This window comes from Botryllus schlosseri, chromosome 11, assembly GCF_051294905.1.
Source record: "Botryllus schlosseri isolate E-star chromosome 11, Bs_hap1, whole genome shotgun sequence".
NCBI lineage: Eukaryota > Metazoa > Chordata > Ascidiacea > Stolidobranchia > Styelidae > Botryllus > Botryllus schlosseri.
The window spans coordinates 13,320,173-13,343,230 of record NC_137246.1 but is presented as its reverse complement, the minus strand read 5'-3'; the positions used below and the strand labels follow the sequence as shown (position 1 = coordinate 13,343,230).

Here is a 23,058-nt window from a genome sequence, read left to right as displayed (position 1 = left end):
TGGCAGCACTGTTACAGTGCAAACGATTTAAGTCTATTCAACAGCTGTAACAATCAGCTGTTGAGCGTGTTTGTTAGGCTTTTCTTTCTTTTTTTTGCTTATTGGCACCGAGTCCGATGGATACTGCACATTTTGTGGTCTCGTTTGATATTATTAACCTATGAAATCGTTAGGTTTTTTCTTCTTATTATTGTTTGTTGGCACTGATTATACGTGGATGCTGCACATTTTGTGGTGTCTTTTGACAAACTAGCCCAAATGAAGCGTTTTTGTGAATAATTCGAGGCGTAAACTATCTATTTAGAGGTCGATGCCAAAACTGCCAAAAATAAAAATCGAAAAATGCCAAAAATAAGTTATTTTTGGCAGTTTTGGCATATGCCAAAAATAACACGGCCTGGAGATCAGGGTCGCACCGCAAATATGATGAAATTTCTCGTCGTCCGGATAATTGCGTCGGAATGATGCCATCCACGGCCAATAGCGAATATCCCCAGCCGGCTGACCGCCGACTATTCTTTGGGAACCGGTGGATGGTGATGCGAGTCCTATTGCTCCGCAGTTTTCTGCATCGATATGCGAGTAAAATATATTTAGAAGCGTCGATTTAACAACGTAGGCCTACGTCTTCTCCTAGAGCATATATTTGATTAGCTTGCTCTATAGTGGGTTTAGTCTCACTACTTCACAGCTGCAACACCAATGGTTGTATCATAAAGCCTATAGAAGGAGAGTGGACCGTGCTACAAGTTGACAGTCCCGGAATCATAATAATAGATAATGTCCTAGTGTAGATGACCCTTAGTTGAATCCCCATGAATACCAAATCAACAATCTACTTAGTCACTTTGGCTTGGTTCTTATGTCACGTTGTAGAGGTACTGTTACTTTGTGTTTACTACTTCTACGTCAATATGCCTTAGAAATCGTTACTTCTTTAGTTATGATAAATGAGTATCTTCGATGCCTATGCGTGCCCAAAGGGCTACATGCAGTGTACAAACGATTGCGCGGATCTCTTCAGTGTTGAAGAGTTTTTTTTATAGGTATCAGCTAGTTACGACACGCCGATGGACTTATCTGGATGAATTAATTGATAGAGCGAGCACTATGCATTGTGCCGTGCGAGTCAACTAAATCGATGCCCGACGTCTCGTTCTCTGACTGTAAAATGGATAATGTCAATGATGATATTCAGGAATACTGTACATCGCTGCTGCGAACCGCGATTCGAAGTTGAGAATAGGACGAACTGTAGTATTGGAAATGGATTGTTATCATTTCAGTAACGTCGATTTATACCAGGGGTGTCAAACATACGGCCCGCGAGCCGTATCCGGCCCATATAGACAACATATAGGCAACATATAACCACCCGGCCGTGGCACTGCAGTTTCGCTAAACTCACCATCAGGAACAAGTCGGCGACATTGGCAGGGGAGATAGTGTAGTGGCTACGATAAGCGCCCAGCACACAGACGAACCACGTTCGATTCCCGTCGGAGGTTTATCTGGGCTCCTCTTCCCCTGCCGATCTTACGGCGACAAAAAAGCCCAGAAAAAGACCCGACGAAAGAAAGCACTCGCAAAGAATGGAAAAGAACTAGTAGAAAGGTCCGCGGCTTCAAAGAGATCAACATCGAAAAAGAACTGTGACATCGGGCACTCTAGGCCGAGGTGGATGTTAGAGTAAAGGATCGCTACTGATGCGTGTCGTTCTACATCCTCCCATCTGTTCATGACATCGGCATTGTGTCTTATCGCATTGTACATTGTGTGTGACTTGTTCAGATAAAAATATAACCCAACCATGTTATGTTATGTTATGTTATTGACACCCAATTCCGAGCAGACAAAAATTGCGCAATGAATTTTTAGCATTATGGAAGAAATTACCGAAGAGTATTGACAGAGGCGAAAACGCCAGTCTAAAACCGTTATATGCAGGTTAAATGATGAATATTTTATTTACACATAATGTATATTTCAAATATTCGTGATCGCAGTGCTGTATCATTTTTGAATGAAAAGTTCCCGGCCTCCAGAGAAACCCGTATCCCGATTGCGTGATAGCCAGATGAACCAAATCCCAACGTCCGCGTTTACGGTTAATATCTCTTGTATCCTTCACGAATCATACGCAAGGCTAACGGCATATTGCGACTAAAATAAAGGGATCATTTAAATATGCTAACTTATATCACCGTAAAAGCCACTGTTTTAATGGTTTGTAATTATATATGCAGCCGGTCAATTATCGTATTTTGCCAATTCCATTATTTGTGAACAACGGTGTTTCTTAGAACCCTTATGGTTCGTATGATAATATGCTTGATAATACAGTATTCAAGTGAAGACAGCTACCAACCGAATTCATAGAGAAACACGTACCAGGATAACAGGTGTTTATTAATTCGTCGAAGGTGGTGTTATCGTGATAGATCGTGACGCGATCCGAAAGATCGTCCCTCGGCTTCGATATACTCTCGTTGGTATGAGATTTATTTCCATGATCTACTGCACTTTGTTCGACCACGTGAACGTTTTTCTTTAAAGGTAGGATTTTGGTAGAGAAGGCTGACAGCTTGTTTCATTCTACCTACCATGCTCATTGTCCCGCTGTTCGGCAACAAATCAGGATTAGAGATTGTACTTCCTTCCGAAAATATATCTCCGCGATGTGAAGGCGTCGCATGCGATTCCATTCTACCTCCTGGTAGTAAACTTCCCACACTCGATCGTTTTTAAGCAAGTTCGAGAGTGCGTTGTTTTGGACTACTCGTCCAAATTCGAACTGACTGTTTGTAAGCATTCTCGTGCTGTCCGGGCCGGAGTAGCTTTGCTGGGGAATAATATGAGGTTTACCTGCCTGGTATTGTCTCAACCCGTATGCGGTATTGATGTCTTGGTTTATCGGACCCAAAATGCTATCTTGACCATGTGTCTGGTAATTGTTTGGAAATCCGCGCGGGGCCTGGCCAAACGTATTTCCGGCTCTAGCATCATTGGCATTCCCAACGTTGGTTTGCATGAAATTCGATCGGAGCGAATCTTGCGCTGAGTTCAGAAGAATTTTCCACAGCATGTTTCGAGTATCATTTTCTGTTCGATCACCAATCGTCCCCGAAGAATCATTCCGTAAGCTATTTTGGATGAATGATAATAGCAATAATTTTGTGTGTACGGGCATGGCAGTCCGAATAAGATTTGTTTCGTGAGAGGATGGAGACGTGGATGGTGGATTTATTCTCTTTCGGATTTTAGATCCAAAACCGCTAATATTGATGATGTCGGCCCAACTGGATTTCAGCAACCGACCTAAATAGTACGAAGGTGATGCGTAACAATAAATGTATTTTTCCCTGAGTAACGTACTTGTTGGTTCATTTAGCTTGACAGAGTTCTTCGCTTTGTAGCAGTAAGGGATACCGCTCCCAACTGCAGAATGATCATAGCAACATCCAAGCTGAAAAATGTTATAACTTTAGACATACTTCGCATGATATGGTAATGAGCTGTTATAGTCTGTTATTGTGGAGTATTCACTGTAAATCCATGGTTGGGAAAATTGGCATAATTATAAGATTCTAAGATTCCCACCATAGCGTGGGGTGTGAATCAGGTTAACGGTCGGTCAAACACACCAATTCTTAGGAGATATACTGCAGAGGCGCAGTGACTGACCCATAGAATCCAAAATCTAGTTCTATAAGTATGGGAGATGTGGTACCGATGGATCACTGGGACCGTAAATACTTGAAAAATTCTCCATGATGATTCCATGATTCCACTCCTTGAATTTGTCTACAATTGCATGCTGGGAGAATCTTTTCTCACATACAAAAAACTTCGACGTGCGCGATTTATGGGGTCTCTGACAAACGTGTTCTGTTGTGGGGGGTGTAAAATAAATTGCGATCGACGCATACATTTTTCTTTGTAACCATCAACGAGAACGAACCAGCAATCATTTTAATGTGAAGTGTAGGGCTTGTTTGAGGCTGCATGATGACACAAATTATTTTATTCAATACCTTCCTTGAGTGGAATTTTTTTCGATTCATTTATAAAATTCATAGGGTGGGGACCGATGATACAATGGTCAAATCAAGCGAAATAGTTGCACTAACTAATCATGCAATAACTGAAACATGCCTACACACAAAAACTCTTTATGTAATAACTGCCTGTGATGTTTTATCGCTATAATGAGGGATTTGGAAGTCACAATATCGATTCACCGGCAATATGTATGTACTCTCCAATTTATAAGCTCGAGTCTAAATCGAAACATGATATTATGGCAACATTTGAGTGATTATTAATTCTATTTTTGACGGTTGCGACCAAACATTCTTCTTTGGCTTGCTGTAGCCTAAATTATATTACACGACAAGAAAAGTTGTAACATTTGAGTTTTTGAAAGTTTGTCTCAGAGGTCCACGGGTCGTGTGCCTTTAAACCAGGAGTGGCCAACCTTTTCGGCCAAAGGGCCACATTCCATTGACGAACCATCTCGCGGGTCACCTGCCGCGCGAAGCGCGGAAATTTTTCAAAGTTGATAGGTCAATATTATTAATACTTGAGTAGGGGAGATGTGGTAACGATGGATGAAAAACTGCAAAATGATCTCTGGCCCTCAAATCTTCAGCCGAGAATAGCAGATCTTTTGCTGTCTCAACACTTCGATACAAGATCTACTTATCGCGGACATTAACATTGATATCCACATTTTCAAAAAATATTTATAAACGTTTAAAACTTGTTGCTCGAACGTGTCATCGGTCCCCACCCGGTGGGTCAAAAGGCACACGACCATGGGACCTATGAGACATACGCTCGAAAACTCAAATTTGTTCACTTGTTTTGTTGTGTACTATAAGCTAAGCTACAGCAAGCCAATGAAGAATGTTTCGTCGCGACCTTCAAGAATAAAATAGATTATATCAACTCAAATGTTGCCATAAAATCATGTTTTGATTTTGGCCCAAACTTACAAAATTAATGCCACATACATATTACCCGCATATCGACATTTCGACTTTCAAATACCTCGTAATAGCGACAAAACACCACCGATAACTATGATTTACAGCCTATATATATGTAGTCGAGTTTCTGTTGCTAAGTGATTAGTTGGCCCATCTATTTTGCTTGATTTGGCTATGGTACCATAGGTCCCCCACCCCATAAATATTGTAATTGAATTGAAAATAGCTCACTCAAGGATGGTATTGATTCAAAAAATATGTGCCATTATATACCCTGATACAAGCCCTATACTTCACATCAAAAATTATGGCGGGTTTGTTAGTCTGAAAGGTGATATAGAAAAATGCAAATGTCGATCCAATTTTACTTTGCACCCCCTAAAACGTAAATCATTCGTCACAGACCCCATTACTCACGCAGGTCGAATTTTTTTGCATGTGGGTAAAGATTCTGCCAGCATGTAACTGTAGACAAAGTCACGGAGTGTAATCATGGAATTATCATGGATAATTTTTCAAGTATTTTCGGTCCCAGTGATCCATCGGTACCACATCTCCCCTATATTGCGGGTCTGCTGTGTATTGCTGGGCTCAGTTTGCAAGAACTGGTCTATTCGGCGACCGTACATATCGATATCGAAAGCTTCGGTCAAGATGCGTCAATCATTTTATGCCTATGTTTCATCGTCAACGGTCTTTCTGCGAGCGCAAACGCAAAGTCGGATGATGGACGACACTTTTTCTCGTAATCGCGATTATAATTAGACTTGATCTGGTACATTAGGCGTTTTTTCATTTTCATGAGGGGGTAACAATATTAAAAACAAAAAATCGAGTGACAATTGCGGTAAACGTAACGAAATTTTTTACTTGAGATAAATCTACCGCAGAATATTCAGCTTTATTGTAATGTATTAAGATCTACCAAAATTTGACTGGCCCATGGATCTGCCAATGCGTCGGACCTGATATTTTAGTCGTCACATCCCGAGTGTTGTGGCCAGACTAATCAAATTTTTGGTTGGCCATGCAAGTTCACAATCTGGGCAGTCCATTTTTTTGGTAATATTACTAATTTCTAAAATTACCTCGCGGGCCACTCAAAACCTTCTCGCGGGCCACGGGTTGGCCGGCCCTGCTTTAAACTCACCCGGTGGGGACCGATGATATGTTCAAGCAATAAATTTTGAACGTTCATAAATATTTTTTAAAAAGACGGATATTCATGTATATATGCGCGATAGGTGGAGCTTGTATCAATGTGTTGAGCCAGAAAAAGATCTGCTGTTATCGGCCGAACATTTTGGGGTCAGAGATCATTTTCCAAATTTTTATCCATCGGTACCACATCTTCCCTACTCTGCACATACTATGTTCCTTAAAATAATATAACATTTTACGGGCTACAGCGCTGCCCAATTCTAACACAAACATACAATATTTCTTATGAGCCGCATGCGTCATTTAACACATGCCTATAAGCAGGGACGTAGCGAGATTTAGTAGACGCGTATGGACCTCCGAGTACGACCATAAACCACGATCATTGTACCTATTGAAACCAGTATCTTTCGTACAAACCTTCGTACATGTCCTGCATTTGTCCAAGATACTACGCCCTTCTTCGTGAGGTATGCAATTAATTCTTCTCTCAACATTCATCATGCACTCACCGCTTCCTGCACGGATCGGTTACGTTTCATGTCCGATCCGGTGTGGATTAGGAATTTAGTATATGCCAGCGCAATTTAGTTGCGAAATAGTTCTCCACCTTTTGAGGTCAGAAGGTACAATTCGAATGTCTTGAGGCACGCATCTTCGTAATTCCCGCCCACTCTTTGGATTGCTGACCTGTAACACGTGCGAGGTAAAGTTCCATTTATTAGTCGGACCAAATCCTGAAATATATTTACAGGTGCATCTTGGTTTCATCTTCGCGATTGTTGACTACTGTGCGATAGCAGCGTCCCGTTTCCTTGAAGTCATGAGATTGATAACCATAACAGCATCCAATCTCTATACACTGTTGAATCGTTATTCCCTGATGTCCACAGTCTTCCCTATAAGCAATTATAACCGAGCCATAAGATATGAGTATCTAATTGCCTTAGCATTATCTCACTTGTCAGAGTCTGATGATGGACAGCCGGCGGACACGTCGGCTGAACAGTGACACAGTTTAAGGAAATTAGACATAACGACGATCTTGGTTGCTAACCTGTAGTGTGTTTACAGTACATGGAACAGTACAATGTGCATTTATCATGACCGCAATAATACCTAGAATATTAGATCATGCGAAACAGCGTATCATAGCTTACCTTGGGTAACTACGAGAGCGTGCGACACCATGATGAGTATACGAAACATGATTTGACTTTGGTAAGTCAAATAGGAAGTCGCTCGTTCGGGTAGCTGATTGTTTATATAACCAAACTCGTGACTCTTATACAGGTTGGTTTTCGTAATTGGCAATCTTCCACCGCCGGAAGATCAAGAAGAACTTGTGATTCTTTTGTTTCGACTATACCCCAGGTGCATGAGTCCACTCAGCGTGATGATTATTTTCTGCAATGAGAAAACAGATTATCCCCCGGAATTGTTTATTTGATATCTGCATCACCAATCTCTTTAATTGCCAGCTATCGGCTTTAGCAGTGGTGGCCAATCTGCGGCCGTAGAAGGAGATTTGTGCGGTCTTGGACACGTAATTCAATTGGCATGTGCTGGCGGCCGTCGACATGCAAATTGAATTTACGAATTGACTCCCGCGCTGCGCGCGATTCAACGTAACTTCATTTTTCGAATTCAATATAGTAGCACCCTTTGCAATCTCAACCTGGCTGAGAAAAGATTAATGCTTGACAGGAGTATGCTATGTGGAACTACTAATATTAATAACGAAATTCATTCGTGAGTCCGAAAAGTTTTCGCGCCTCGCGCGACCTTAACAAGTCCAGACACGATTAATAACGTGACCACTCGTTACAATACGTCCTCTTTCAAGAGGATTTGTCCTCTTTTTTGACTTTTTTGAAAGCGTCCTCGGAGGACGCCCTTTTGTACTCTTTTTTGAGAATTTAGGTCAAATTTACAGCCAATATCGACCGATATGCCGTAAATCAGCACCGAAATAACGCTCAGGCGGGTATTTTGGGAGATGAGACTGAGACGACCTTTTTTTTAGTTAACTGTCAACGTGAAGGGAAAACTGTATTTTGGGCGCCGAGCGAGTAAGTTGACCTTCTTTTTGTCCACGAAGTGTGAAAAATTTACCATTTTTCCTGGATTTTCCACCGGTTTTGCAAGTTTGAAAATTCTGAAAAAGTTCCCTTTTTCAGATTTCCAAAATATGGTAACCCTACCGTTAATAGCAAAAATTGTGACCACCTCTGGGCTATAGCTATGGCCGACGCGATGGACGTCATTGGGGAACGCACGCCAAGTGTACTGAACTAGATGACGCGATGTTACTTGGTTCTTGGCTAAGAAAACTGTTTCATATACGACATAGCAGTAGCAGTGTTCATGCAGACCAGTGGTACTCAGGTGTACCGCGAGAAAATGAGAGAAAACGGCTTGCCGTCGACATAGAGCCAACAAAAAGGAAATCCAATGCTGAGTAGCAGTTTGGAAGGTAATGACTAAAAATGCTCATCACCGGCAATGAGGTCTGATATTGGCCAAAAACGATGTCGTTTCTTTAGTCACCAATATCATATAATCTCGGGGCTGAAAAGTAATAATACGCAGGTTTCCGAAATATTGCGCTCAGGGTTCTTGATATGCTAGGATGCCTCGAACTATTTTCCATTAAACACGGTGATGCGACACTGTGGCGTGATAGCTTAGTTATATGATTATTCATTAACAATTGCTACACCGATAGGTTGCTGGTTCGAGTCCGTACGAGGTCGTCACCAGAATCCCATCTCAAGGGATAGAGGAGTGCATGTGTTGTGTACACAAGTGTATGTACGAGGAGCTATGACAAAACCGATGTGATCATCATTCATTCATTCATTCATTCATTAATCATATAGATTGCGACGGTTATGGCCTGCATCATTCATTGGTCCTCAACCTTTATGACCGCGCGGCACCCTGTCGTTGTTGATGATGGTGGATTTCGTGGTGTTTGTCCACTTCTATAGTCAATTGGTCATTCACATCTTTACTATGATTTCGCAGTTGCCGACTTGTAGGGCAGCCCATTTCCAGGCCTTTGTAAGACACTGATTACGCGGATCAGATGACGAGTAGGAGCCGATATAAACGTGTTTAGACGGTGTCGCGCGGACACTATGGTTCAGGACCAACGATGCAGGATTTAACTGTCGCAATCCGCATTTCATCACATGCCCCTCGCTCATAGACACTCTGTGGCACGAGTGGATCAGCATGTGTTCCAGTCCCGACAAAATCCAGTGAGGTGCCACATCCAAATCCCGATCAGACACTGTGCCCCAATATGACTCTCAAGCCGTTTCTGACTCCAAAATTCGATTCACAACAGTTTTCATTAAGGCTCGATCTGTACAATATACTCTCTTATCGTACGGGAAGATCACGTTCAAGATCTGCCTCCTTATAGATGTCATACATATCATTAGCGATCTCAATCGGTTTGGCTTTGGCTAAGGCTAACGAGCCTAATGCAATGACGGATGACCTATGAAACATGATTCTTTTGCCTAAGCTGAATATACTGATCTGCTCATCCATTGCATTTGGACATGCCAGGCAACTTTCCGTATATAGGCCTACCTGTATCATGAGATAGGAACGTCCTTCCGCAAGTAGGCGTTTGATATTCTCGAGTCGTTTTATTGCTTGCACAATTGCACATTGGCAAATTAAAATGCAGTTAAGAAACACGTCACCATGATTGAATTCCTACTGTCATATTCGTGATGTGACGTGCTTTCTATTGCAAGAAGGCGTTATCACCAAAGGTAGATTTAATTGAGGTAGCCTATTACGTATTGTAACGAGGTTTGTGTCTGACCTGAAAATGAACTTGATACTCGTATGTTTAAAACAGTTTCTTTATACAGTTATTTGTCTTCAGGATTGCCTATGCAGATGAAGATAGCATCTAACATTGCAATGTTCTGGTTAATCATAGAATGCTTCAATGACATTATACCTGAATTAAAGAAACATTTTTATTTTGTACTTGTAGTCATGAAACATTTTCACGTCACAAAATTTACAAAGAGACGTCCACCGCACACTAAGCTGCGTATTGACACTTGCTTGATTTTACCCGCATTATAATCAACAATAATACAAGTTGGTATTTAGACGACTCAGTTGCAATAATAAAATTGCGACTTCTATATCACCACTGGTATGGTCAGAGGATCGGAAGGCGCGCATATCCAGCACGCCACCCACACCCAACAGACGACTCAACCTGTCAACGAAAATTTTGTATTCTACAGATTTCCATCATGTGGTGTGATGCAGATCAGATATAGGACACTTTATAGTAACGACATTTGGTTTCATACCATTCCATGTGGTGAAAATTAGTCAAATACACGAATGTGTATGCGCATATGTCCTATAGGGCGTAGGTTCTGTTTTTATGCACCACGAGTGCTCTTAGGTGTGCCTGAATATTTTATCGGCAAAGACGTCTGATTATATTGATTCCCGTGGTAGGTAGGTAGGTATGAGGGGGGGTAATGGGGCTTAGCTACTCGGCTTTTTGCCCCAGGACGATATCTGGCGATAAATACTCCTGTACTATCTGAAGGAATTACAATTCTTTATATATCTCTGCCACTTGAAATCGTGAATTCGATGACCGGCCATATAGTATGTGCGTCTGTGAGTAGGGACTCGGGCGTTAGGGGTACTCTGTTTTGGTCAGCAGTATGGATTAGATTGATCCTGGCACGGTCATATTTAGGGCAATGGAGGAGGAAATGCTCGACGGTTTCTTTGATCCCGCATGCATCACAAAAGCCATTTTGATGACATTTAATTCTGTGTAGATGACCGTTCAGCCTAGAATGACCAGTCTGCAGTCTAATTAGGATTCCAGATTCCCTGCGTGACAAATCGATAATTGGGTTAATGTCCCTGATATCACCAATAATTTTTCTATATTGCGAGTCGTCGTCATGGGCATTCATGTGGTCGATCCATTTTTTCCGACATATATCGGCAATGTGGGATTTCATTTCCTTCATAGTAATTTTTTGCTGAGGGTTTGGATCTCGCACGAGTGGCATCAGTGCTGCTCTTCGTGCGATTTCGTCGGCTTTTTCGTTGCCGCGGATACCTTTATGGCCAGGGATCCAGGCCAGATTCCCGTGGTACCTCTCCTAAAATCCTTACGCAATTGGCGGGCGTCACTGCATTATGATCGTAAAGACGTCATGATTGAAATTCCGAGATTAGATTAGAGAATTACCAATTATCCTAAGAAACTCTGAAATTCAAGCCACGTTTTTATCGCATTCATTTTGAAATTTATGAGTTCGACTCCCATATAGTGTCGTATCTCTTGGTCACTGGAATGGAATGCATACAACTTGCCTTACGCCGTGTAGATCTGTGTATGCGTATCGAAATATGGTTCTTTATAACTGTATATTCCCTCACTCGCGTATAGAGGAGTTAAATCGGGGGTCACCAAAACGCGGCCCGCGTTCTGATTTCAGATTTCGGAAGAACGCTAAGTAACACATTTTGAAATTGATTTCAGTTTCAAAATATTGTTGTTGTTGTTGTTATTGTTATTGTTGTTGTTTCAAGATAAGCTATTCTCTTGTGCCCAACATCACTATTCCTCGCTAGCTGAAACGGCTTCGACGATGGAAACAGCATTCCATCAAGGAAGAATCAGCTGATTGCCGTGTCGCGCAATGTTCCAGAAACTGCCGAGACCGAGACGCTTAGGGCTTCCCCAAAAATCAAGCTTCACGAGGAGATAGTCTTTCAGCTAGCAGTGTCTCTCTGACCCCGATATCGACTCCTTAAGTCGCGGAAAAGCGTTGTCATGTATCGTTCACAGCTCATAGTTGAAATTGATGATAATTAAAAACGCGTTTGCTAAAACGGTGGCCGATATTTTATCTCGATATTACGGCACGCGGTCTCTAAGAAATTTGGAAAGTGGCCCGCTGCCCGCTTTGAGTTGGCGAGCCCTGAGTTAAATTGTTAAGTGTGTCATAAACTGTTCGAACATAAGGCGCCATTGTACACGAATTGCCGGGATTTCAAGGTCATTTCTGTATAGCTACCTTGAAGCAAAACCATGACGAGTATTTAGTTGCCAATAAGTCGGCATTCCGTTCCGTGCTTGCATTTTCCTCGTTTTGCAATCCAAGCTTTTGTACAGTGGCTGGGGAGTAGAATGGAAAATAGTCATCCGTTATTTGCCAATAATGCATTGGTCTTCATCTCATTTTCTTGTACGTTGACCCCGTTTCTCAAGTACGACTGTGACGAGGATTGGTAGCGCAACAGCCTTCTATATTCTGGCCACCCATCGGTTTATTTCCTCCCTTTCGTTTTATCATAAAATAAAATATTTACTCATCGCAACTCATTTTGAAATACACTGATTTCTAACTACGGTTTTAACGACAAACAACTATACCGTTCCATTCGAATCTTGATACTAAGCACCATGTATGAATACACATAAGGAATGCTGTTGCGCTCTCTGTTATAGGCGGGGAGTAACTTATGAGCTTGGTAAAGTTCCCCTTACCCTATATTTTGAATATTTGTGATTTCATATCCTCAATTAATTTTCTCTTCCGATTTACCCGGGACAACCACCCGGATTGCCTGTATGGTTGAGCTGGTATTATTGTGGCAATGTTCTTCCGTGATGTCAACATTTATCACTTTTATACTAGGTGGTTTCTTGAGTAGTTTTTCAATATGTTACCGCTCTCACCGCTGTAACGGCAAGACAGGAGAGGGACAGAGGCGAACAGTGAATGAGAATAATTTAGATCAGAGGTTCTTAACCTTTAATAATCCGCGGAACACTTACGCAAATCTGCAACGTGCTGCGGAACCCCAGATTTTTGCTGAATCATGACAACAAAAATCTACCACCAAACACATCAACTATTAACTATGGACATCTAATACACTATTGTAGATTACTGATGCACGAAATGAACCCTTAACTCTTCCCCTCAAGCTTGATGCGCAGCAATCTAAGGCCACAAACTCTGCCATCGGATAATCCCGCTTAGGCGAAAAATTGTCGAGACGACAGATTTCGCGTCGTTGGAAGGGGCCTTTCACACTTCATTTGTGTGCCTTGGAGTCGAATTTTATCACAATACACCAGCCAATGCTGCGTCAACAAATGGATCTCGTGTACCATCTAAAACTGGGGTGGGCAAACTACGGCCCAGGGGCCGCATGCGGCCTGCAACACCGTTCTGTGCGGCCCGCGAGAGTCTAAAGATACTTATCAAATATATTGATAAAATGCGTACTAAAATCGAATCAATGCAGAGACTTGATATATTTGACCATGATAATTCTAAGGCAGTGGGGGGGCGCGAATCTGAGCTCAACTGAAAAATTTTTCGCGATTTACACCAAGTTCATAGTTATTGCTCGTTATTTAGTCTGATTTTCATATTTAAAAATTCTCATCCTAAATCGCAACCTTCCATGCCATCAAACTATCCGCTAGGTTTGCTAGAATCCTAGTTGCGTTTTTTGATATGACGATGAGGGGGGCGCGAAATGTTTCACTATCATAATGGGGGGGGGGGGCGTGTCTTAAAAAGTTTGAGAACCACTGTTCTAAGGTAAATACTTCCTATATTATTTTCTATGTTCAATTTCTGGCGCGGCAGACCGATCTCAAGGCCCACGTAGTTTGAAGGCTTTCAACTACTAAACATCACAGAAATCCTAAACGAAATTGACATAATTCGGATCACGAGTGTGATTTCAGATTGGCCACTCAAGTTTTAATTATTTCAGTGATGTGCTTATCAAAAACGATTCGCGCGTGTCTTAGGTAGATTCGTTCTCTGTATGCGTAGAATTAGGGTAATTATATTTTATCTGCACATTGTAAAAGTGTGTTTGAAGCTATTATGGTTATGATGCTATCAGCATTGTGTGTCCTGGAACTGAACGAAAAGTGGAAGTAGTAAATTCATGAAAAGATCGCTGCTCACAGATTTAAATTTCAATCCTGTTTTAAGAATCGGGACAACCGACTTTAATCTCTATAGTTTTGTCAAATTGGTTATTGAGGTCGACCAGCCTATGAAATCTCGCCACTGCTTCTGACGCGTGTACGATATCATCAAAGCAGTGTTTGGTTTGTTTTAAATAAGCATATACAGTATCTCCATGTCCTCACTATGTAATCAAATACCAATAATGCGTTTTGGTTTATAATCCCAATTTTGTATAGTGCGGCCCGCGAATGGATTCAGATGTTGAATGCGGCCCGCGAGCTCAAAAGTTTGCCCACCCCTGATCTAAAAATAGTACATCGAACGCTCTCTTCTTCGAAATTTCATGCTGGTGACGTCATATTTTGAGATACGATTGTTGATATAGAATGTTCTTTCCAATTCTCTACTAGTTGCTGACGATTACCCATGACGAGTGTCAGCCGAAAATATTCGGGTTCACTTCAATATGAATATACTATTCAATTGTATATTGAAGTTCCTGTACCTCCAAGAAGCTCTTGAAATGAACTGTGTATGCAGAGAGTGAATAATTCGATTACTGGCCGGGCCTATTAGCCTGCAACCAATGATGGCTAAGACAGGTGTATCATTACCTGATTTGTGTGAGGGTCTTGACCTTCACGGAACCCCCAGTGCTCCATGGTCTGGAACATCGGTTAACAACCACTGATATATATATGTTGTGAGTCTATATCAAAATCCCTCTTTGTATTCATTGAGACCCTTTTTTACTGAACTAAATTTAATCTGATCACGGGTATATACACATTATCAGTTGATTTATTGACGCTCAGAGCAATGAAACAAATCGCAACACAACATCTCCCTATCGCCATTCACAGAAGCGGAACCGCGGTGCGTATAGTATAGGGATGGTGTGAACAGAAAGGTTCAGGTTCGTGTGAACGCGAACCTTTTTGAAAGGTTCTGTGTGAACGTGAACGTAGACCTCATGACGTCACGTGACGTGTTATTGCTAATTCTAACTGTATATTTCAGTGAAGTGATAGGATATATTAATGTACACGATACCTAGCGACGACTCGGACCACAGTGCTGAAGTATATATTGAAGTTTTAAACGTCGTCAAATGTATCAACTGGGGCAATCAAATGATATAATATTCCCATAAAATCAATATCTACCGTCGCCTTGCCAACAATTGCGACGAGGACTTGCAACGGAATATAAGCTTACGCCTTAACGTTCCAGGCCAGACCGGACAATGCATTCGGCGTCTGAGTATTGCTACGTTGATATTGAGCAGAGTATAAAACACAGCATCCCAATCGCGCGGATTTGTTTTTTAGGATACAATAAACCTATATGAAATCAAGATTGACTTCGAACGCCTGCTAGATTTTTTACATCATACAACGATATCAGTTTTATTGATTGGTTGAATAAGCATCATACTCTGACTACCTACAACTACATGTACTGTATATCGCTCTTGATGTTGTGTGATTGCGGGTCATGCTCACAGCAGAGAATCACTAAATATTCGAGCATACTTTTGTAAAAAAGCAAGTAAATTTTTTGAAATTGTGAAGGTGCATGCTCGTTTAATGTTGATATTTTTATGCTACCAGCGCCATGCATATAGTGGCCCGTAGTTGCAATCCAATAAATTTCAACCAAAGATGTTATAATTAAGTGAAAATTGTAATATTTGAAAAAGGTTGTCTGTGCAGAACCTACCTAGGCTCGTTTGTGAACGTGAACCGCTAAATATCTGTGTGTGTTCACTCACAGAACGCGAACGTGAACCTCACGTTCACACCATCCCTAGCGTATAGGCTATTGGGCCCAAGCCCAGACGGTTGTTATACCAACCTTTATATTGATTAGTACTTACAATTATTCAGTCGAGTGGTCATCTGGAGCGATTCCGCGAGAAATAGTTAGAGTGATCAAGTCCAAACCCGCACCGTCCGGGCGGCCTGGGATGGATTCCGCGTCTGAGGTTTTCTGGGCTCCTCCTCCTCCGCGTCGCTGTGCTTATGGCGACAAGAAAGCCTAAAAAGAACCTCATTAGCACACGAACAAGAGAGAAAGAGTCGTGAAATAGAGACTAACGTCGAAGAAGGAACTGTGACATCGGGCAATATAGGTCATCAGTTTAAGAGACCGAAACTGGTCGTTCGGCTTCCTCCTATCTGTTCATTACATCGTATAGCAGGGGTGGGCAAACTACGGCCCGCGGGCCTCATGCGGCCCGCAACACCGTTTTGTGCGGCCCGCGAGATTCTCAAGAAACTTATTAAAAATACTGATAAAATGCGTACTAAAAATTTACAGGGACTTACTTAAACTTTTTCTACCATGTTAATTCTAAGGTAAATAGTTACTATATTGTTTTTATGTATAATTTCTGGCGCGACAGCCCGACGTCAAGGCCCACGCATTTTGAAAGGTTTGAACTGCTAAACATCACAGAAATCCTTAACGGGATTGATATAATTCGGATCACGAGTGTGAAATCAGATATGCCATTCCAGCAACATTTATTAATTTTAGTGCTGTGCTTGGAGAAAACGATATGCGGGTGTATTAGGTATAAATTCGTTCTCAGTATGCGTAAAACAGGGAGGCCAGCCTGCGGCCGTAGAAGGAAATTTGTGCGGCCGTGGACACGCAATTCAACTAGTATGTGTTGGCGGCCGTCGACATGCAATTTGAATTTGTGAATTGACTCCCGATTTCTTGAAATATTTTAGTTAGACTTGAAACTTTCTTCGCGCTGCGCGCGATTCAATTTCACTTCATTTTTCGATTTTAATATAGTAGCGCTCTTTGCCATCAGAGCCCCACAAAGATGCGAAAAGCAGAGGAAAATGATGCGCCTCCTATAGCAATACCAACTCGGAATCGTGTGTTCCTCACTATACCGGCAATCATGATGGCAGGTCAAGAAATAACAGCATGCAACAAAGTGACTAACAGCAATTGCCCACCCGGAGATGCATAATGATTTATAACTTGCCCTAAATTCTCAAAACACCCCCTTCGTCAACTCTACCGGTGAATCTGATTACATGGGCTGAGAAGTATTGACAAGTATTCATTATGACGTCACAAGCTGGCACGGCAGCACCTATGTCTTCGTTGCTACATCGTTGCTAGATTAGTAATCTATATAGACCAGGAATGGCCAACCTTTTCGGCTAAAGGGGCACATGTAATTGACGAACGAGTGCGTGGTCCCCTAGCCGCACCAAGCGGGTAAAATTTTCAAAGTTTATGAATAAATTAGGTCAATATTAGTATTACTTGAGTAATGAGTATATTGCGGGTCTACTGTATACCGCCCGCTAGGCTCAGTTTGCAAGGACACGACTATTCGGCGTCTGGCCACATCGATATCGAAGGTCTCCGATAATATGCGACAATCATTTCGTGCCTACATTTCACCGTCGACGATCTTTATGCGTGCGCAAACGCGAAAATACTTTCTCCCGTAATTGCGAATACAGTTAGACTCAATCGGGTAAATTAGGCGTTTTATTTTCATTTTCAGTAGGGGTAGGCTACCGAGCAAGAAATCGTGTGACAATTAAACACGCGAAGCGTGAAGAAAAATTTCACTACTATTTTAGTTTATTGTAATGCGCGACGATTTACTGAAAATGTGACTGGACCCTAGATCTGCCAATGCGTCGGAACTGATATTTTAGTCATCAACATCCCAAGTGTCGCAGCCAGACTTGTAACTTTTAGTTGGCATTGCAAGTTCACAATCTAAGAAGCAATTCATTTTCGATATTATAATAGGAAATGACCTCGCGGGCCACGCAAAACTCTCTCGCGGGCCACATTTGGCCCGCAGGTTGGCCACCCCTGATATAGACAGGCCAATGGGGCTGTTCCACTTCATTTTGAACACGTGGTGGCGACAAAGGTAACTCGACCCAAATCTGTTTTGTTGCTGTATGCTTTACCATGGGAATGGACTAAACATGGACCGAATTTCGTCTCTCGGCGTACAACGAGGATGGTGAAAGTATCCATATCAATATAAATCATCCATATGGATATCAAATAACTGTTAGCCGACGAAAATGAAGCTATTTCTTGGCGTCTTGTCCTCGTGCTGGACATTGGCACCTGGCAGGTTGCAGCTTACCGGTACATTGCTGTAAATTTTCCGAGAGTCGTTGATATGGCAAGTGTTATATGCCTCATTGTGTAAGGATGACGGTCATTTGATCGCAGAAGATGCATCAATTAGAAACAAAAAGTTATCAGGAGGATGGGTTCCGTTCACGAAGAAGAGGTATGAATGCCTGGTCCTCTCCTGGAAAAGTAGTCTGCAGAATATCATTTCACCAGCATGATTTATCCTGCTTCCGCTGCAGTAAATCAGTACCCCCATGAGAGTGTTGTGTGTTGTGGAAAATTATGCTATGTACATTGTACATTTGCTGCTGTGAGGTCCTACAACATATAAAAATCATGCGTTTGAATTACAATGAAGCTGATGAAACTTCAGTCAAGGCAGTCTCATCTATTCTGTTTTCAATGAAAGAGGTTGCAGAAGAGACGTCAGTGTCAAAAGCTGTTGCAAAAGAATAGACCGTACAAGTCATCAGTCACGGCATCTTGTTCTGACAATTCAACAATTCGGAAAAGGGGATAGCTGAATCTACAGAGATTCACCCGTTATCGAAAGAAGCATACTCTATAGTTGATAGTGTAAAGCAACCATCATTTCAATTATAAATCCTGAACACTCAGCACTGTCGGATATTGAAAGCATGGCGTCATTTGTGTACTTCCAACTGAAAGACTTGGCAATCAGGCTTAGTTGTAAGACAACTATCTCATATTACCGGTGCTTCAACAAAACAGGACTATTGTCGGTTGCTCACTACATGGACTCTTATTATACGTATCTGATTATCTGATACCTATTATGTTGGTAGCACAACGAACTTTGCTCCAACCTTCAAGATTTTCAAGTACATACTCAATGATCAAAAATGACCAAGGCTCACAAGCTCATATTTGTGTTTTACAATTCTTGGATATGGTAATTCTATTTGTATCAATTTGGTTTACACCATAGTATTTTGCTTTTTGTCTCAGTCCCATACATGGGCTTCTCAAATAGCAAGTTGACATTCCTACTTCCTAAGAATTATGTTATGTGTAATAATGAGCATGCATAAATCCGTTGCTTAGAATGTTATAATCCAATGTTTATGTGCTTACCATACTATTTATTTTCGGGTCGGGCAAAAAAATATTCGAGAACCTTTGCTTTATAGACTATATACGCTTTGCTACTTCAGTTTATAACCGTTCCATTTTATGCAACAAAATAACGGTAACAATACAACTGGTACATCCTTTAATTGTCAATGATCAGAGAGGATGAGATCTATATAGTTGGTATTATTAGTATTATAACTGCTACAATACTACTGGTACACTGTTTAATTGTCAATCATCAGAAAGGATGAGATCAAGTTGGTATTATTAGTATTTTATCATTTAAAAAACCAACAGATAGTGATGAGATTGAAGAATAGGAAGGTATTGGAAGGACATTAAGTCTTTCAACCAGACAGCTATTTAGTTAAGGTAATAATATATCTAGAAAGGGTTTGTGTTGAACCCACTCCAACCTGGTGTAGTATTGGGCGCTAAATGGCGAAAATGACAATGATAGAACCATTGCAGTTGGTGATAAGGATAGAATCATAATTTCAGCACTTTCATCACGAGGACAAGACGCGAAGAAATAGCATCATTTCGTCATCTAACAGCTATTTGATATCCATATGGATGATTTAAGTTGATATGGATACTTTCACCATCCTCGTTGTACGTCAAGAGACGAAATTTGGTCGATGTTTAGTCCAGTCCCATAGTAAAGTATATAGCAACAAAACAGATTTGGGTCGAGTTACCTTTGTCGCCACCGCGTGTTCAAAATGAAGTGGAACAGCCCCATTCGATAATTTCAGAGCCGGAGCCGGAGCAGTGGTAATAATGCGGCTCCGGAGCTGGAGCCGGAGCTAATGTATGATAGAAGAAAGCTCCGGAGCTGGAGCAGTTTGAATTTACGGCTGCTCCAAAGCCCTGATGGTAACCCTAAAATAAGCATATAGATTATATCCATGTCCTCGCTATGTAATCAAATACCAATATTGTGTTTTGGTTTATAATCCCAATTTTATATAGTGCGGCCCGCGAATGGACTCAGATGTTGAATGCGGCCCGCGAGCTCAAAAGTTTGCCCACCCTATTGTATAGTGTCTTATCGCATTGTACATTGTCTGTGTCTTGTTCAAATGAAAATACAATCGGCTTTTCGTAGTACAGAACTTCAATATTGCAGCAAACAATATACGTTCATATTGCAAATTTATTCCACTCGAAGCTTTTCGACTGGCCCTCTTCAGGAGGGGCCGCCTGTAAATGAGGTTAACCAAGTTCGAAATATAGAAAGAATTTCGTCGTTGTGACGTAATCATGACAAGTACACAGAGTCGCGAACGGTAGTAAACAACGCACGGTTACGGTACAACGCACACAAAATCAGCTGTAAAACAGCCGAACGACACAACATCGCTTAATGGAATATTCCCAGCGTGTAGAGATGTTCCTTCTGGCGACAGAGGATCGGTTTTTGCAGCTTTATAATGGTTGATTCAAAGACCTTTGAATGAAAAAGAGAACGACCACGAGCAACTATGGAAAACTGATTGTTATTGTAATGTTTTGCACACTCTGGGTATTTCAAGAGGTGCTGTCCAATGGCAGAATTACATGCTGTTACTAGGTCATAATCACGCATGGTAACTAGGGACTGTGATGATGGAGAAGCCATGTCATCACCATGCGAATTCCTAATTTGACGAGGGACGTGTTGACAAATTCTTTGTCGCAAGCGCTGAGATGTGCGACCCACATACCGACTGTCGTATCGGCACGTACATTGGTAAATTATGTTACTCTGATCAATCGCTGGTAGCACATCCTTACGCGTTGCTGGTAGTAAAGATTTCGTAGTAAATATGACACGGGGTTCCACTTGTGGAAAACAATCACTCACAGAGGTCTTAATCTGTTTTTCAAACCTGTGACAAGCTGTACCTATCCACGGGAGATGCAAATAAACTGGGCACCTTCTCGGTCCAAACGGCTTATCTTTATGGAAATCTTGTATTTTACGTTCAATAGTTACTTTGACAATATGGTCTGGATAGCCAATGGCAAGGAAAATAGATTTGATGGTATTTATTTCAAAATCCAGTTTGTCATCACTGCCCTGTGTACCAGGGCCTTATCAAATTGATTTTACGTTTCATATGACAAAACGAATCCCATGAAAAATACTGACCACTGAATGTTTGGTTTATCACCCTATGGGGGGCCCAAGACCAATGTTTTTGGGGGGCTGACGAAGTGCTGTTACGGTCCTGCACATAGGCCTATTTGATGCAAACTGCAGGATATGGCAAGAAAAATGAACATTACATTTACTATCAGCTATAGGTTCAATGCTCCGTTCAGCTTATCCAGTGTAACTTGAAACTCATATACCCACGATAATTTGGATCAAGATGAAGATCTTAGGGATACCAGGCTAATGATGAGGATTTTGAAGTCGGAGATGATTCAGAACGTAGAGTAGTCCATCAACTCAAGTTATTGATCTGACATAAGCTTTGGGACTTCGAATAGAAATCTTCGGAACTTTTATCATCCTTACGCTGTGAGAAAAGATTGCTAGGAAAGGTAGAGAAGGTATCCCACTTTCGATCAGGAGAAACAGCCTTTTTTCGTAGGCCTACTTTCGGTAGCTTTGTGTATTGCCGTGATACCGGCATTGTCATGATACTGTTACCATGGATTACTGGAGGAGTTAGGAATCCCGATTTACAACTCAAGTGAATGGCAAATGCCTATAGGTAGCTCAAAAGGGTTCCTAAAGTGTGGCATTATCCAAAATGGAATGTCTCAGGTCCAGTAACACTTACAGATTACAGAAACATTAAGAATAATACAGAAACATTGAAATCAAGATCGCGATTGGATCATGTGTCAGCTTTGAAATATCGTGTTATCTTAGTGGTCTGACCATAAGGATGCACATGTAGCCCTGATACACATGTGCTACTGCCATATGATTATGTCAGACAGAAGACATTCAAAAAAGCTAAAAAAATTAATAATTTACCTGAAAACCTTGACATTGTCAGAGATGGGCAAGGAGAAAATGTCCCCCAACATCTGAAGATGATGGGACTAAGGTACCAGAGTAGATTGGAGCTTACATATGTTAGCTGACTATTGCTCGAGTATCAAACTTGACAATCTACAGAATTATGGGTTATTAGCGTAAATTTGTACCCTGAAACTCGCACTTTATTTGTCCTGTAGAAGCAATATCAATTTAAATCAACCAAATAAAGCAGTGCAAATGTTTATTTGAAATCTATTGATTCACTTCCGACAGCTTGTGGCTTTTGAAACGTTTTATACAATAAACACAAAATAATAAAAGTAGTGCTATTATGTGAATTATGAGACAATGTGGTTGGTGCCTAACCCAAAAACTTGACGTGATAGAGAAAAACGGAAGTCATTTTTTTAATTCAGCGGCAAATTTATTCCAAATTAATTGTCTGATCAAAGTCAACAAAAATTGTGTTGACCAGCACAATCCTGAAATTATGAGGGCATCAGACCATGTAAATGTCTGAGATAGGAGCTGCAGAAAAAAGGTTGAGAACCAATGCTTAAATAATAGTTTCGAAATCTGCAGTTCTCCATAGCGAAGGATTAGGCTACTATAATTGACTGTTTCCAAAACTTCGGAAACCATATACCAGGATTGAGCAAACTTT

General features: G+C 41.3%; 1 protein-coding gene across 1 annotated transcript; it reads right to left on the bottom strand.

Annotated features, from left to right (window-relative positions):
• Positions 1–397: 397 nt before the first annotated feature.
• Positions 398–9,893, bottom strand: LOC145450633 (uncharacterized). Its single transcript, XM_080329138.1, has 10 exons — positions 9,759–9,893; positions 7,313–7,559; positions 7,114–7,153; positions 6,905–7,051; positions 6,763–6,842; positions 6,573–6,670; positions 3,376–3,466; positions 2,604–3,318; positions 2,392–2,548; positions 398–566 (listed from the first exon to the last, which is right to left on the bottom strand). Exons 2-8 carry the CDS (start codon positions 7,359–7,361, stop codon positions 2,609–2,611), a joined length of 1,215 nt encoding a protein of 404 aa, XP_080185264.1. The 5' UTR covers positions 7,362–7,559; positions 9,759–9,893; the 3' UTR covers positions 398–566; positions 2,392–2,548; positions 2,604–2,608.
• Between the last annotated feature and the right edge of the window lie 13,165 nt (positions 9,894–23,058).